General features: G+C 34.9%; 1 protein-coding gene across 3 annotated transcripts in view; it reads left to right on the forward strand.

Annotated features, from left to right (window-relative positions):
• The first annotated feature begins 5,795 nt into the window (after positions 1-5,795).
• Positions 5,796-16,371, forward strand: part of LOC127965943 (small conductance calcium-activated potassium channel protein 2) — a 35,177-nt gene continuing 24,601 nt past the window's right edge. For 2 of the 3 annotated variants that reach the window (XM_052566665.1, XM_052566664.1), the window contains exons 1-2: positions 5,797-6,767; positions 7,920-8,015. In XM_052566665.1, coding sequence (XP_052422625.1) covers positions 5,997-6,767; positions 7,920-8,015 — 867 coding nt within the window. In that variant the 5' untranslated portion in view covers positions 5,797-5,996. Of the gene's footprint in view, positions 6,768-7,919; positions 8,016-16,371 lie in introns of all 3 variants that reach the window. The other variant, XM_052566666.1, reaches the window with a different exon arrangement.

Consider the following 16,371-nt stretch of genomic DNA (forward strand, 5'->3'; position numbering starts at 1 on the left):
GTTGTAAGAGCTTTTGAGGTAGAGCTCATTGTTCTGCTGTGATTCGGACTCCTCTCAGTCTTCACACAGTTAGCCTACTTCTCTTCATCAGACAGTAATATTTCTTTATCAGATGACAGCACTATTTTCTCAGGCTCTTCTTGCCTTGATATCAAAGTATAAAACATACCATTGAACAACTTTGTCAGCTGGAACTATTTGATAAAATAATTTCCTTTTCATTATCAATTCTAAGGTCAAGTCTCATGAATGACAGTTTATGAATGGCAGTTAAAAAAATGCATATGAGGACTTAAAAGCAGGTGTAGTCAGAACCTGCAGACATTTTTTGCACTGTATAATATTTTATAATTTTGTAAGGCTGCAAATATTTGCTCAAACTGGTTATGAAAATGGTCAACAACATTATTGATTCATCAGCTAGAGTGTACAAACAACAACTGTACAATGCAAGTCATTCAAATCATGCACTGTATCCCCTTAAATAGCCTGTTAAATTTACAAAATATAAAAAAATCCTAAATTTACAATTACATTTACAGAATATAAAATAACCTGTTACATTTACATTTTAAAAAAGCCAGAAATTCAGTGTAAGAAATACAGAGACAGTGCTTCATGTATTATGGGATGGCATATTGGTGCCTGCACATTTTTATATAGCTCTTAAGTGATATAATGTTTATATACTAAAATCTGCTTTTTAGCCTAAAATGTACCGAAAACCACTTTATTAATACAAAAATATAATAAAAATAACAAAACATAATAAAAATATAATATTATTAAATAAATATAATAAAAATAATATAAAGCCACTATGAATCATTGTAAGTACAAACCCGATTCCAAAAAATTTGGTACACTGTATAAATTGTGAGTAAAAAAGGAATGGAATAATTTACAAATCTCATAAACGTATTTTTATTCACAATAGAATATAGATAACATATCAAATGTTGAAAGTGAAACATTTTGAAATGCCATGCCAAATATTGGCTCATTTTGGATTTCATGAGAGCTACACATTGCAAAAAAGTTGGGACAAGTAGCAATAAGAGGCCGGAAAAGTTAAATGTACATATAAGAAACAGCTGGAGGACCAATTTGCAACTTATTAGGTCAATTGGGAACATGGCTGTGAATAAAAGAGCCTCTCAGAGTAGCAGTGTCTCTCAGAAGTCAAGATGGGCAGAGGATCACCAATTCCCCCAATGCTGCGGTGAAAAATAGTGGAGTAATATCAGAAAGGAGTTTCCCAGAGAAGAATTGCAAAGAGTTTGAAGTTATCCTCATCTACAGTGCATAATATCATCCAAAGATTCAGAGTATCTGGAACAATCTCTGTCCGTAAGCGTCAAGGCCCAAAACAATTCCGGCCCTTAGACGACACTGCATCACATACAGGAACGCTACTGTAATGGCTTCATAGAAGAAGGATCCGGGTACTGAAATGGCCAGCCGTCCAGGTCTTTCTCCCATAGAAAACATTTAGCGCATGATAAAGAAGAAGAGGAAACAACGAAGACCTAAGACAGATGAGCAACTAGAAGCCTGTATTAGACAAGAATGGGACAACATTCCTGTTCCTAAACTGGTAACACACGTGACAATAAAATAATGGGAAAACATTAGCTAAGTAACAGAACATGTTACACAAAACACCCTAATGTACATTACTAATAACAATAATGGGAAGAAAAATATGTAGATAAAATATTTTCATATGATGCTGGGATTTCTGGGAATGTGTTTTTACTGTTTTTCACTGTAAATGATATGGCAATTAATAGCTTTTACTTTCAAAATGCATACCGTTTTACAGTAAAATTACATTCAATGCAATGTTAAACCATAAATTTACAGTTCTTTTAACTTACTATTTTTTTTTTACTTTCTTTTATGATTATATAAAAAAAAAAAAATTACATTGTGGAAGCCTTTTTGTATTCACAGTGCCTTGGCCTGAAGCACAAATACTGCAGCTGATGACTGACCTGACTGGCATCATTAACTGCCTTATATCTCAATATCAGAGTCAGAGTCAGAAAGGGCAGTGGAGAGAGCCGATCCTGATGGACGTTGGGTTTCAGGAGTCTCTGGAATGATAGTGTCTGACTCTATACTGGAATAAAGCAATAAAGCACAGGAGGCCAGCAGGCAAAAAACACAACGCATGCCCTTGAGAGGCTTATTACACTGTTTGCATTGGCAGCACTGTACTGGTATTCCTCAGATATTCTACTTGGTGACTGTCAGATATTTTAGATGTCATAATTTATTTCACTGTAAATAATGACAAGAAGGGCAAACATATTTCTTTTTTTTTAATCTCCAACTGACATTAATAGAATGTAAATATAAATAAATATGATCAGCAGCGATGATGTTTTTATAATATTTACATAGCTACTTAACTGGCACCAGGTTTGCCTCTGATGGGTAACACTAATTAATGCCCTTTTATTCATTAAGCATTGTGAGATGGCTACATCAAACAATATTAAATCAATTTGAAGAGCAGGGTCTCGTGTGAAGTTCATACTGTCAAACTCATCAGTCTTCCCGAGGGATCCACATGATTCGAGGATGCTGCTCCTTTCTTTCTCCTCATTGCTCACTCTCACACGTTATCAACAGTTCAGTGCAGCTTTAAGCACCACGTCAAGCATTTCAGTCGAATACATTCATCGACTTCTGACTTGTGCTTCCCCGAATATACTACTTATCAACAGTGAGCTGATTTTTAGACAAGAATAGCATTTCTCTCTAGCAAAGTCATCGCTCACCAGCGAGCTAATAAATGTATTCTTTCAGAAATCATTCTTTTATTATTAATATAAATGTTGAAAACCATTGTTCTACTTAACATTTATGTAGAAACTGTGATTATTTTTTTTAAATGCATGCTTTTATTCATCAAATATGCATACAATTGATAAAAAATGACAGCAAAACATAATGTCACAAAAGATCTTATTTTAAATCAATGTTGTTCCTCTGATTCCTGTATTCATCATAGCAACAACATATTTGAGGTAAATGTGTTGAAAAATCTGAAAAATCAGTGTGTAACTTTAAGGAACGTCATTACCAAACACCTTTTTTTCTGCAAGTGCATTTTTTTGGGAGTTATTCCATAACATTTGGTTTTTATATGTGTCCCACTGTTCAGAACTGTGCTAGATAACCATATTTTAATAAGCATCTTTGAGCTAGGTTCAAAAGTATCAAAAATTTCACTACCGAAACATTTGGTGGAATTTGGGTAGTGACATCTTTGGTTTTTTGGGAGTTATCCCACAGAATTGTCACCACCGAAACAGTCACGATCGAAACATGTCATCATTGTTTCGGTAGTGACAAGAGGGAACATATTATCCTCATATTTGGGAGAAATAAACAAAATTTTAGTTCTTTTTTTATGCTTTAGTGTTTTAGTATGCAAGTTACAAGGATAAATATTCCAAAACGTACTGAAAATACAATATGAGAATTAACTTCAGAATCAGTACTAGAAATGTGTACCTTGCATGTTATACAATTTGCATACATACCAGTTTAGAAAAAAATGATTTTTTTTTTCCCAAGACGTTTCCAACTCTGACTTTGGACCAATTCTGAATGGCCCATATATATACAGTGTACATACACAATATGTATGTACAGTAAAATAGATGAATAGTTGACCCAAATTTTAATTCTGTCTAGTTTTTATTACTCTATCTTTTTTTTTTTTCTTGAAAAATGAAAAATAACACTCAAGTGACGACAGATCAACTGAACAAAATATGTAAGAAACTAGTTTCCCACAGAAGAATGCAGCAGTATAAAACCATCATGTCTTTGAACCTGCCCTGTGTTCAAGTAAATCTGTCTAGTCTCCGAGTCGCAATACATAAATCCATTCATTTTCCTTTCATTCAAACTCTGACTCTGTGCTGTAATTAGATGCCGGACTGTGAGCGCGTGGTAATTTGATTGACATCATTCCTGAGCACCGCTTGATCTTGCTTCATAAGGATGCGAGTTGGCAAGATGCGAGAGAACAATAACAGAGAGCTGCTGCTGACGCTGCGAGGTGACGTGCTGTGACTGCAGTATACTGCAGCGACTCTTTCACACGTGCTGCTCTCCAAATCATGCATAACATGAGGATAAGGCTAGAAACGGACTGATTCTCAGTTTCTCAGCAGAAGAATAGTACAAGAATATAGCATATAGATTTCAGCCATTTAAATCGTAGGCTATTCATTGAAAAGGAACGCAGTGTTTAATGAATGAGAATCACCAGTTTGTCTAGGGAAAGTGTAAAAATGAACTCGTTTGTTATCTCTATTTTGTGGCATGCTGTTGTTTAAACTCAACCAGTTCATCTCGCGAGTAAACCTGCCTTCAAAAATGTAGTTGGGTGCACGTGTACTGTGAATAGTGGCGATTTCGATTCCTCCCACGGAATCGAATCTTTTGAATCGGTTCACTAAAACAATCCATTAAAATGCGTTCGGTTCGGTACTTTCTGCAGGTAACATCATTACACGTCTTTTGTGTATCACGAGTGAGTTATTGACTTATTAAATTTTATTTGATCCTTTATTAAAAATTGGCATGCCTACAGATAGGTTCCAGAAAGACTGTAATTTTCTCCACAAATATCAGTGAGGGAGAGATTTGATTTATTCCTTCATTTTGTTCATGACTTTCATCAAGAGAAAACAAACAACATATCCAAAATGAATGCAGTGGGTTTCAGTAACGTAATTTTGCATACATTTAATTGTGTATGGCCATTTAACACATATCTTCTCTGTTTCTCTTCGTGCAAACAAGACTGACATGTGTTTCAAGTCCACTAAAGGAGGTAGAGCTTTTTCACATTTGGCTCTCAAACTCTGGACTAGCCTTCCTGATAATGTTCGGGGTTCAGACACATTCTCTCTGTTTAAATTTAGATTAAAAACACATCTCTTTCGCCAAGCATTCAAATCTGATAAAATGCACATTCTTATTCTTTAGCTTGGGTTAAACTCATTCATTTTACTTTGTTGGAACAGCAGCTACACTAATTATGTCTCTATTTGTTTCTCTCTTTTTACACAAGCTCTAGTCTGGATCCAGAACACCTGAGAAGAGATGATGCTGACCCTCAGAGGACATCTGATGATGCTAACCCTGAAACAACAAACAGAACTAACAAATATTGCTACAAGTGTGATTGCATCATATAATGATTGCTGTTAAAAGTGTTCATTATCTGGTTGACTACGTCTTGTATACATTTTTCGGAAAATTTATTTCATATGCACATAAAATGACAGTCACCACTTATAAGATATTACTAAATATTGTAGAAACGTAATTTTCTGTAAAGTTGCTTTGCAATGATTTGTACTGTAAAAAGCGCTATACAAATAAACTTGGATTTAATGTAAATATTAAGTTTATATTATTGAATTAATGAACCTAATTATGCACCAATTTGATCTAAAAAATCAAGAAATAAATAGTAAAGAACAGAAATAAAGGTATGCATATGTCAGATAAGTTCTGTGATTTCATTATTTAATTTAAAATATAACTGCTTGATTGTTGACACATTTCGATGATGTTTGTTTTTTAACAAAACCCTTTTTAATTTTTCTTTTAAATGTCTGTATACATTTAATTTACATTTAAAATTCAGTCATATTAAATCCATTATGAATAACGCATTCAAAAATATTATACCATATAAGTCAGAGACCTATAAGATTAGAGTAAACAGAGAAGAGCACTGAGTTGTGAATCCCTGCACATTGGAAGCGCGTGTTGCCACCTTCCCCGCGTGACGTCAGCCCAGTTGTTTTGGGTCGCTCGGCCAATCGGAAGCGCGCTCGCACTTCTACAGAAGCCGAGGTGGGTCCAACCTCGCGCCAGCTTTTATCCTCCGTTACTCATCACAACGCCCCCTCGGTAGGGTGCATGCACGGGGCTCTGCTTTAAACAGCAGGTCTGAGATGGGAACCCCATTGCAGTTGCAGAACGATTTCTATCCAGAGCAGCAGCACTATAAGCAGCACTACTGCGGACGCGAGGAAGAGCGCTCCATCAGGCACTGCACCTGCAACAACTCCTCCACCTTCGAGGATGCCAGAAAAAGCCAGCCTTTGCACGGGACGCCACTGGGAACTTTAAGGACACCGTCCGTCTCATCTTCAACCAGGCAAGGCGCTCAGTACAGCGAGTTCACGCCTTCTAGTCATGGTAGTTCATCCAGACACCATCAGCACCACCATCATCATCATCCTCCTCGCGATCACAACCGCCAGCAGACACGGGGCAGTCCGGCCAGCAGTCACAGAGAGAGTAACTCTTACACCCAAATAGCCATGAGCAGCTGCAGATACAACGGCGGCGTGATGCGGCCGCTCAGTAACTTGAGCTCGTCCCGCAGAAACCTGCACGAGTTTGACTCGGAGTCCCAGCCGCTGCAGCCCGTCTCTGCGGCGGACGCGTCCGACACGCTCGCCTCCAAGCAGGAGAACAACTCCGCCACCCTCATGCCTTACTCGGCGGGGGACAGGGGAGGAGGAGGAGGAGGTGGATGTAGCCACGGCGGCGGCAAATCGGGCAAAAAGAAGAACCAGAACATTGGCCAGAAGCTCGGGCACAGGAGGGCCCTGTTTGAGAAGAGAAAGCGCCTGAGCGACTACGCGCTCATCTTTGGGATGTTTGGCATCGTGGTGATGGTCATTGAAACGGAACTCTCGTGGGGAGCCTACGGAAAGGTGCGTAACTTAATAGTCTCAAAATCCTGCAGGTCCCCCCTTCCAGGTCAGAATTCATTAAGTCCGGACTGCCTGCTGGCGAGAGAGAGAGAGAGAGAGAGAGAGAGAGAGAGAGGGAAAACTACAAGTTTGGAAAGTGCGCGGTGCGGATGGATGGATAAAAGAAGAACTGTGGCAAGGTCACGTTTACTGGAAGACGCTTTGCTTCGTAGAGTTTCTCTACGGAATCGTTAAGCTGCGTAAAATTGCTTCAACCGCCAGCAAAAACTAAAAATAACAAAAATATTTTATGTGTTCTTTTATGAACGACATATTTTAGCAGTGTCGCTCAAACAGGAGTGCTGGGATTTGGCCGCATGTAAACAGCCCAATAAATTCAAAATTAATATAAATGACTGCAAAAATGACACAACTCCGCTTATGAATGACAAACTGGAATGACACAAACAGTGAAACTGTCTAATGTTAGCAGCACTATTGGGACGCTCGACCAATCAGATTACTGGAAATACCTGTTTACGTCAATCAAGTTAACTCTTAATAATTATTACTTAACTTTTGCTGGAATAAATCTGGCCTGTCATTACTTTTAGGGTCACTTGTGCACTCTTCTTCTTTGACTTTCTGTAGAACATTTCTGGGAAAATAAACCATAGTTGTGTTATTTATGTTTAAATGCATTTTTATTACTAGAAGTACTTTAAAATAATTAAATAATTATAATTTATGCCTCTATAAAAGTCCCAGAGAGGATATGCATTACTGCAACTCAATTTGCCACAGGGATTTTGCCTAATGACAGCATTCATATTTTCTCAAAATAATGGTTAAATGATGTAAGATAGTTGATCTGTGAACAACAGAAAGAAGCTATTTATCTTCATCAGAATGACTTCAAGAGTAACGCCAGGAATATCAATTATTGTGCATTTTAAAAATATGTAAAAAAAAAATGAAGGAAAATGTGTCGCCACATGGACTGTTAAAGTCAAACTTAATCCAAATGCTCACAAAAGTCTTGGAGCCATTCAGTTAAAACATAGTAATGTGTTGCAGTAATATTTTTTACAGTTTTCATCAATATGCAGTTGTAATGTTTACACCAACTAATCCAAATGAAATGAATTTGTCCTTTTCTTCCCTTTTTTACAGGAGTCACTGTATTCTTTAGCCCTAAAATGCCTGATAAGCCTTTCTACCATCATTCTTCTTGGGTTGATTATCATATATCATGCCAGGGAAATCCAGGTAACTCTTAAAAATAAGTAAGAGCTGTTTACTGTGTTTTCACTTTACTGTCATGTTAATGGTTCTGCCGTTTTTAACACATTCTCTCCTCCAGACTAATGCTCAACACATTGTGCTTGAAATGATACCCATTACCATAGAATTACAATCGGATTATCTTCAATAGCACTGCGTCCTCTCCAGTTCTCCCCGACTTAATCGAATCATGCCATGAAATCCCGTCAGTGTGTTTAAGAGTAGCCGTTCACAGTTTATTAGCTAGTTGGATAGACAAGGCCAGGTTGAAAGAGGACATTTTTCCTAATGAAGTACTTGTTAATCTTTATAAAATCATTACAGAACCTGAGATACGTAGTCTATTAACTGTGTTGACTATGGACTTGCACTTGTGTTTTCTCAACAAAAATGTAGTTTATAGATTACGTATGGAGGCTTTCTGTACATTGTCTCCATATGGTATTAGTAAGTGTCTAAATCTGCACTTAAGGCAGTTTTTGCCCATATTTGTTAAGAGAAAAAAACTTGACTTGATGGTTAAAGTACTTGGAAAGCACTCAGTCTGGTGACATGGCATCAGTGGATTGTTGTATCACTGCATTACTGGTGAATTTTATACATTTCAGCATCCATATCTCCATCGTAATGCATTTCTTTGCGATAAGTAATGCACTGACAAAAGAGATTAAGACTTTTAGCTGGTGTTGACGAGGATGAAATCCCGTAAATTTCTTTAAAACAGTCTTCATGAGGTTTCTTAAATTACTCCGCAGCATCAAAGATTTTGTTGATTTCTTCCACTTTTTCTTTTTTTTCCCCTTCTTTCATATTCATTCTTTCAGGGTTCCCATGGTCATGGAAAACCATGCAACTTTCAGTGGACTGTGATTTGCAGTCCTTATTTAAATAATTAAACTAGCAAAAGAACTAATAGAAGGTAATAAAATGGAAATCATTATGTATAAAAATATTTTTTTAAAGTCTAATCCAGTTGTCAAAATGTGTGGGAACCCTGTTGAAATTATTTCTTCATTTAACTTGCAAATCGGAAAGGCTTATTATGAAGTGAAACCGTGTGTGGCTTGTCCAATAGGGAAATATCACTGTTAATTTCTTGTGGGATGGACAGATTAGTCCAAAGGATTTAATCACAGATGGTCGTGTCAATTTCACATTGATTTGCATGCAGTTTGATGCCTAGGTTTTGAATTTCATGACTGTAAAAGCCTAATTTCATATATATATATATATATATATATATATATATATATATATATATATATATATATATATATATATATATATATATATATATATATATATATATATATATATATATATATATATTTAATTTAATACTTTTTTATTAAAAATGAGTATATATGCATCTTTGCATATTTTACACACCAGTGTAACTGAACAAAAAAACTAATTTTCCTGGTTCAGTGTACTATTGAAATCTGTAAAGGATTAGGTCCAAGCTATTTTTTTTTTTTTTATCAGATTATTGCACCTTGTCAGATGTTAAAGGCTTTGCTTTGGACAGCTGTAGGCAAAATCAAAGGACCAGCTAATGAGAAAATGTGTTTTCTTGTCTAAAGCTATCCTACCAAAGTGGATATTCTGGGTTTGACGGATACTTGCGTTAATAGCAAAATATATAAATCAAGCACTTAGATAAGGCCAAGGAGCGCCAATAAGCTTGTACTGCCAGTAAATAGTACATAGTGCCAACACGATCGTAGTGCTTTTGGCAGAACAGAGAGAGTGTTATTAGTTAATAGTGTGTATCGTCAGAGTGATGGGGGAATAAGATTACCTTCTTTTTTTTTCTTAGTCACCTATGCAAATGCATAACACAGGATTTTAGTATTTTGTCATCATTTTCACACCTTCATATACTTCCAAACCTGTAGAACATAAAAGAAGATATTTTAAAGAATGTTCGTGCTGCTCCTTTCCATGGACTCCAAAACCAGAACTCCAGGTCATGCGATAAACTGAATGCATCTACTCTCAAAGCTTAGCTGTGTGTATATACAGAAAAATTGTGCATCAAGGTTTGACATCATAAGACTTGACAGAAGTCAGATTGGCTGTTTTCACATCATCCATGCCCATTTACTTTAATTAGAAAAGAGCAGTATTAAGATTCTTCAAAAAATGTTCTTCTTGTGTGTTCCACAGAGTGAATCATTTTTGTAAAAAGTCATGTTGTGGTAAAGTCAAAGCAATAGTGAGTCATTGGCCGTAATGTCGTTGACAATAATGACTAAAGCTGCTGAACGCTGCATGAATTATGAATCATTCTTAAATTTGACTTAGTCTAGTATGACTCCAGGGTTTTTGACAAAACAAGACAACAACAAAAAATTAATAAATTGACGATGGAAGAAACTTTGAATTTATGTACTCAGCCTTGCCAAGAGCGCAGGTGATGAACAGTCGTCCAGCTGAGATGTCAAAGAGCCATGTTGAGATTTCCTCAGTGGTGCCATTGAGGTGAAGGCAATTAGGTGTTGCTTCCATAGCTGAGGAATGAGAAACCATGCAATCTGATGACAACAAAACCAGACAATCTACCTTAGATATAAACCATTCTGCTGGCCGATGACCTCTGATGCACTGATGAAAAAGAAGGGTATAGAAAGGGGACCCTTTCAACTCACTAGATAGGCTGTTGTATCTCGGTGTTAGAAAAGAGAAAGTCCACAGAAAAGAAAATTCTGTCATTATTTTCTATCATTCTTAAGAGCTGGAGAAATGCAGCATTAAAGATTTGTAGATTTATGCCACTTCTATCTCTTTCTTTCATATTCATTCTTTCAGGGCTCTAGGGGTCATAACATTTCAGTTGTACAATTGTGATTTGCAGTCTAAAATAAATCTAAAATGTCAAATTGGTTCCACTTTATATTAAGTGGCCTTAACTACTATTTACTTACATCAGAAATAAAGGGTTAGGGACAGGTTTGGGCCTATGGTTAGGGTGTAAGGGGTGGGTCAAAAGTGCAGTTATAAGAAAATAATTACTGTTGCTATTACATGCAGATATTTTAAACATAAAATTACAATGCCAAAACATGTATGTACACAATAGGTGCATTGTGTCAAATGATTAATTTAAATAGAAGTACATGTACTTTAAAATCACCTTCACATTTTTTTTTATTTATAAAATAATTATGTTCTGTTCCTATTATTATATTTTAAAGTATGTATGTAAAACACAAAAGGAGATGTTTGATTGAATGTTCAAGCTGCTCTTTTCCATGCAATGAATTTAGAGGATGATTTACAGAGCCAAACTCCACAAAAGTCTCCTCGAAAAGGTGCCTGCAACACCAAGCCCATGAGTTCAGTTGCCAGGAAATGCATGCACAGATAAAACTTACATCTTAAATGCAAAGTATGGATTTGAAACAACATCAGTTTTGACCAAAGCGTTGTTTTTGGGTGTACTCTTCCGTTAATACAATAATGCTTCTGCTCTGCGTACAAATAAGTGTGAGTTGTTGTTCAGATGTTTTTGAAATTCAATCAGATTGCAACATAAAATTGTGGCAATACATGGAAACATGCATGGGTGTTTTTGTACTGAATGTGCATGAAACAACATCACTGTTTCGTAATATGCATGCAATTTTTTCCCCCTGAAAAGCCATTAAGAGCCCTGGCTCTGCAACCATAAATGCCTGAGCAGTTTTATTACTTTTCACACTGTTGAGTTATAACAGCATGTATTCATGAGCCAGTTGTGCTCTCTGTAATATTTAGGGCCCACAAGTCTCTGAGGGACATCAGTCATGGGACTGTCTCTCTGGAGGGACCAGACGGGGGCTCTACGCATTACAAATGCATGCACATCATCGCCATATTGATATGAAATATAGTTTTTTTTCTTTTCCTTTTTTATTTATCAATGACCTTCATTTGTATCAGCAGGTTATCAATGAAATATGATGGTTAGCTGCAGTTGAACCACAAATGGCCTGTATTGCGGGATGTCTTAAGACTTGTAACGTCATCATGTATAGGGCAGAGTCAGGTGATGAGTGCACTTGAGCAGCGCTGATGCACTATAGAGGATGTGCACTGCCTTTTCCTGTGACGACTAACTCTACCTGAGACGACTGCCGAGTGTCACGTATCCATCCTTCACCACTGACCCTTGAGTTTTCACTGAGCTGGATTACAGTATAGAGATGATAAGATTCAAGTAAAAGATGTTCATTTAAATAAAGTTAATCTGAGATGTCTGCTGGCTTTAATTGAATTGAATATTTAATGAAACTTAATCTAATTGTTTAAATTACTGGAGCATCTATATTGTAATTTTGCTCAGAGACAATTCTAAGGTTTTGTAATTTTCAGACAGAACGTTATTTCATTTATTAAAAAAATCAACAGTTGTAGATATTTAAAATATATTAAACGAATTGTCATTTGAGGAAATTTAGGGCATGAATTTTTTTTTAATTTTTTAAAATAAATTTAATCCCTCCACTCGAAACGTTACTATTCTTTGCAATGTTTTAGTAGGATCTACAATTCTTTAAAAATGTTATTTAAAATTGTAATATAATGATTCAAATTATTGTATAATATATATTGTTATGCTATCTAGAATGTATTTTTAGGCAAAACATAAAAGTAATTTTACATAATTTCAAATATCTTTAATAATTCATTTTCATGCAAAAGAAATAATAAACAAAAATAAATAAATTGTGGCTTCAGTTTACCAAAACTTTATTCTCTGTAATGTTTTATTGTTAGGAATAGGATTAACACAAAAATTTAATTTAATTGTTTAATTTCTAGAGCATCTAAAAAGTCATTTATTACATAGAAAATTCAAAGGTATTTTAATTTCAAACAGAACATTATAAAAAGTTTTTCAGTATCAACTTCTCTCTTACTCTGGTTTACCAAAATATTTGACTACTATTCTTCATAATGTTTTAGTAGAAGGAGTAGGCTCTACAATTTCTTAATTTTTAATTCAATCTCATTTTAAATCGCTAGAAAAGAGACTTGAAGTGGTCAGTTTTAGATAAGTAGATGCTTTCAAATTAAACTGAGCAATTTTATAGCTTGAATGAATTTCTTATGAAATGGTGGCTTTTATGTTTTGCTATTTTATTTTGCATATGTTTAATTAAAACCACTAGAGAAAAGAGTTAAATTAGGTTACGGTGAACTTAATAATACAACAGCTGTCATCCTTTTCCGGCAGCGTTCAATTACACAAATGCAAACTCTGAAAGCATGCGGTCCTCCTTCAAAGAAACTTGAAAGCTGAAAGCAACCTACAATTGAGGATTTACTTAGCAAAGTGGCCTCTTAGGACCCACTTTGATATCATAAATTAACCATTGCATTAATTTGTAATTGGGCTGAACCTCTCTACCTAATTCTCTAATGAGATTGAGCGATTTCTTTTCTTAGTGACAAGATATATGTTCCCATTCTCTACATTACACAGATTAAATATTGAGCCATGCTCCATTAGTTATATTGAGCTCTTCTGAAACCAGTAACCAACCCCTGCTGCCTACTAGACAGACAAAGAGCACAAAGGCAGACGACCTTTTGTCCGTGCCCTTGTCAAGGTGAAGCAAGGCGAAAACAGGAGCAAAAACAGCGAGAGCCCCCTGTACAGACAGTGTTTGATAGATTACAGTGTCGTCGCTGAGTCCAGGTCTGGTTAAGAAACAGTGAGTGTGGCTGCTTCAGAAAAGCCATCGAGCTTGTGTTGCGCTGATCAGTTTAGGCCATTTTCCTCAATCCACATGCTCTGCCAAAGTCAGACTTGCATCCATCATTCGGGCTGAGTGCTGTATCATGTAGGACTTACTGCAACTGTATTAGACGAGGCTAGGGGCGATGGAGCTACTACTGCAAATATACCTGCACTCTTTGATGTAGCAATTTATATGCGCCAAATATAGCTGTAACGTTAATAGACTTGAGAAAAATTCAGAATATTGATGAGTCACAAACCTTCAACTAAACCAAATCTATTAATAATGTTCATTTTAAAGATTCAATTGTTCAGTTCAGCTATACTGTAATTTATCCATAGAAAATTCTAAGGTATAATAATTTTCCAAATGTTAAATAATCAAATGTCTTTATATAATTGCCATATTACATGTATTATTACATCCCTAACAAACATAAGAATGATATTTAACCATTTTTATTTTTCCAAAATGCATTAAACTATAATATTAACCTGAATGTTAATGTAAAAATTGAATACAGTGTTTGATAAATGACACATTAATATCTTTGAGGAAATAGCGCAAATGAATCATTGAATTGAGCTTATGAATTGAATCATCTCAAATTTATCATGTAATTGAATCAAAATCACCAACTCTAATGCAACTCTAATTTGCTATAAAAATGTAAAATTAAAAATGTTAAAAATAAATTAATTAAAAAGGTAGAATAAAAATGTAATCACTGAATTGAGTTTTTAATTGATATATTGATTTGAAATGGACAGTTTGAACTGATTGATAGAAATTAATCAAATATTTTTTTGCTACAAATACAAAATTAAAAGATAAACAAATATATACGTTAAGTAGGGATGCACGATATTGGATTTTTGCAGATATCCAATATGCAGATATTTGTCAAATCATTTGGCCGATAGCCAATGCTGATTCCGATATATTTCATTTTGTTTGAAAAGTCTCTCTTGTGTGGAAATTATAAGAAAAGTATTATTATTATTTTTTTATTAATTAAACAACGATGACATTATTTTATAATGACAGTACATTGATGCTATATATAACTAAATGATATATCAATTACTGCATTTGTTTTTTCAGAAAGATGCATGAGTAACCATACCATTTTATTTTTACGTTTTAACATTTGTAGATGGTCTAAAGCAAAAGAGCTGTAAAAATTCTGAAAATCTTTTAAAGATAATAAATTGTTTAAAAATAGAACATATTACACATTGATGAATAAATCAGTTAATATACACTCTAAAAAATGCTGGGTTAAAAACAAGCCAACTTATTTGGCAACCCAGCGCTGGGTAAATATTGGGCAGAACACATGCTGGGTCATTTTGACCCGGATGGTTGGGTTAAACATTTTACCAAACATGCTGAGTTATTATATTGCTGGCTTAAAATGGGCTGGAAAAATAATAAAATCCCACACAGCATATTATAAGCAACAGCAATAATCAAAAGATGAATATTTATTATTAAGCAATAACACCCATGGACAAAATACTAAACAAATTGAATTTATTTGGGTGAATACAGCATAGTTTACAATATTTCATACGTTCAAACTTGTTCAACTATCATTTTAGACTAAAAAAGGCATATTTAATTTAAAATTATTTAATTTACAAGTGGAAGTTTAAAGTACAAGTTTTGTGATTTTCTTTTTTTAAATTCATGTAAGCTATAGCTTCTGACCTTTAAATCGAAACATACTCATGGTTTTATGACATCAACTACTGCTTTATTTGATAAGAAACCCAGTCTTAATGTTATTTGTGTATTTTACTTTCATTTTATTAACAGCGCCCCCTACGGAATTAAAACTTCTTACCGAGTGTGCATTAGGACACGGGGGAGGCTGCCGCTGCGCATGCTATTACTGTTTATGCTATCACACACTGAACATGTCATTCTGAGTTTAAAATCATTCTCAGTTTAAATGCAGCGATCTAAATTAGTGAATCTTATCATCATTCAGGCAAAACTTTGCTTCAAGTCTGAGCCAAACTGCTGATGTGATCTAATCGCTAACACCCTGAGCACATGTGAGTCAATGTTTTCCTCTTATCGGCGAGACATATCGGCATAATCTATCGGGCCGATACCGATATTTACATTTAAAGCAATTATTGACCGATTCTGAAACCGGTCCAATAATATTTTCCATCCCTAACGTTTAAATTCTAAAATATTACAAATATAAGTTATTATACAGTGTTCATACCACAGAATAATTGTCATTGAAGAAATGTAGTGCTCAACATTTTTTAAAATCCCTTAAAAAAACTATTTTTAGTTATGATTTCTGAATCAATCATTACTATTATGTTAATTAATATTGCTCAAATAATGTTGCTCACATTTAAATTTATGTTGTATTACGAAACATTAGAAAAGATGATTTTCAATCCTAAAATATACCTTAAATAATTAGCATTAAAGAAATTTGGCGCTCGGAATTAAAGAAAATACTATTCTATTAAACTAACGTTCTTCGCAATACTTTAGCAGAAGGAAACAAATCTACAAATAGTCATTTTATCTGTTTAGTTATTATTTTTCAAATGATTTTTATCTATATTTCGCACATTAGC

The sequence above is a fragment of the Carassius gibelio genome, chromosome B10, assembly GCF_023724105.1.
Source record: "Carassius gibelio isolate Cgi1373 ecotype wild population from Czech Republic chromosome B10, carGib1.2-hapl.c, whole genome shotgun sequence".
Lineage (NCBI taxonomy): Eukaryota > Metazoa > Chordata > Actinopteri > Cypriniformes > Cyprinidae > Carassius > Carassius gibelio.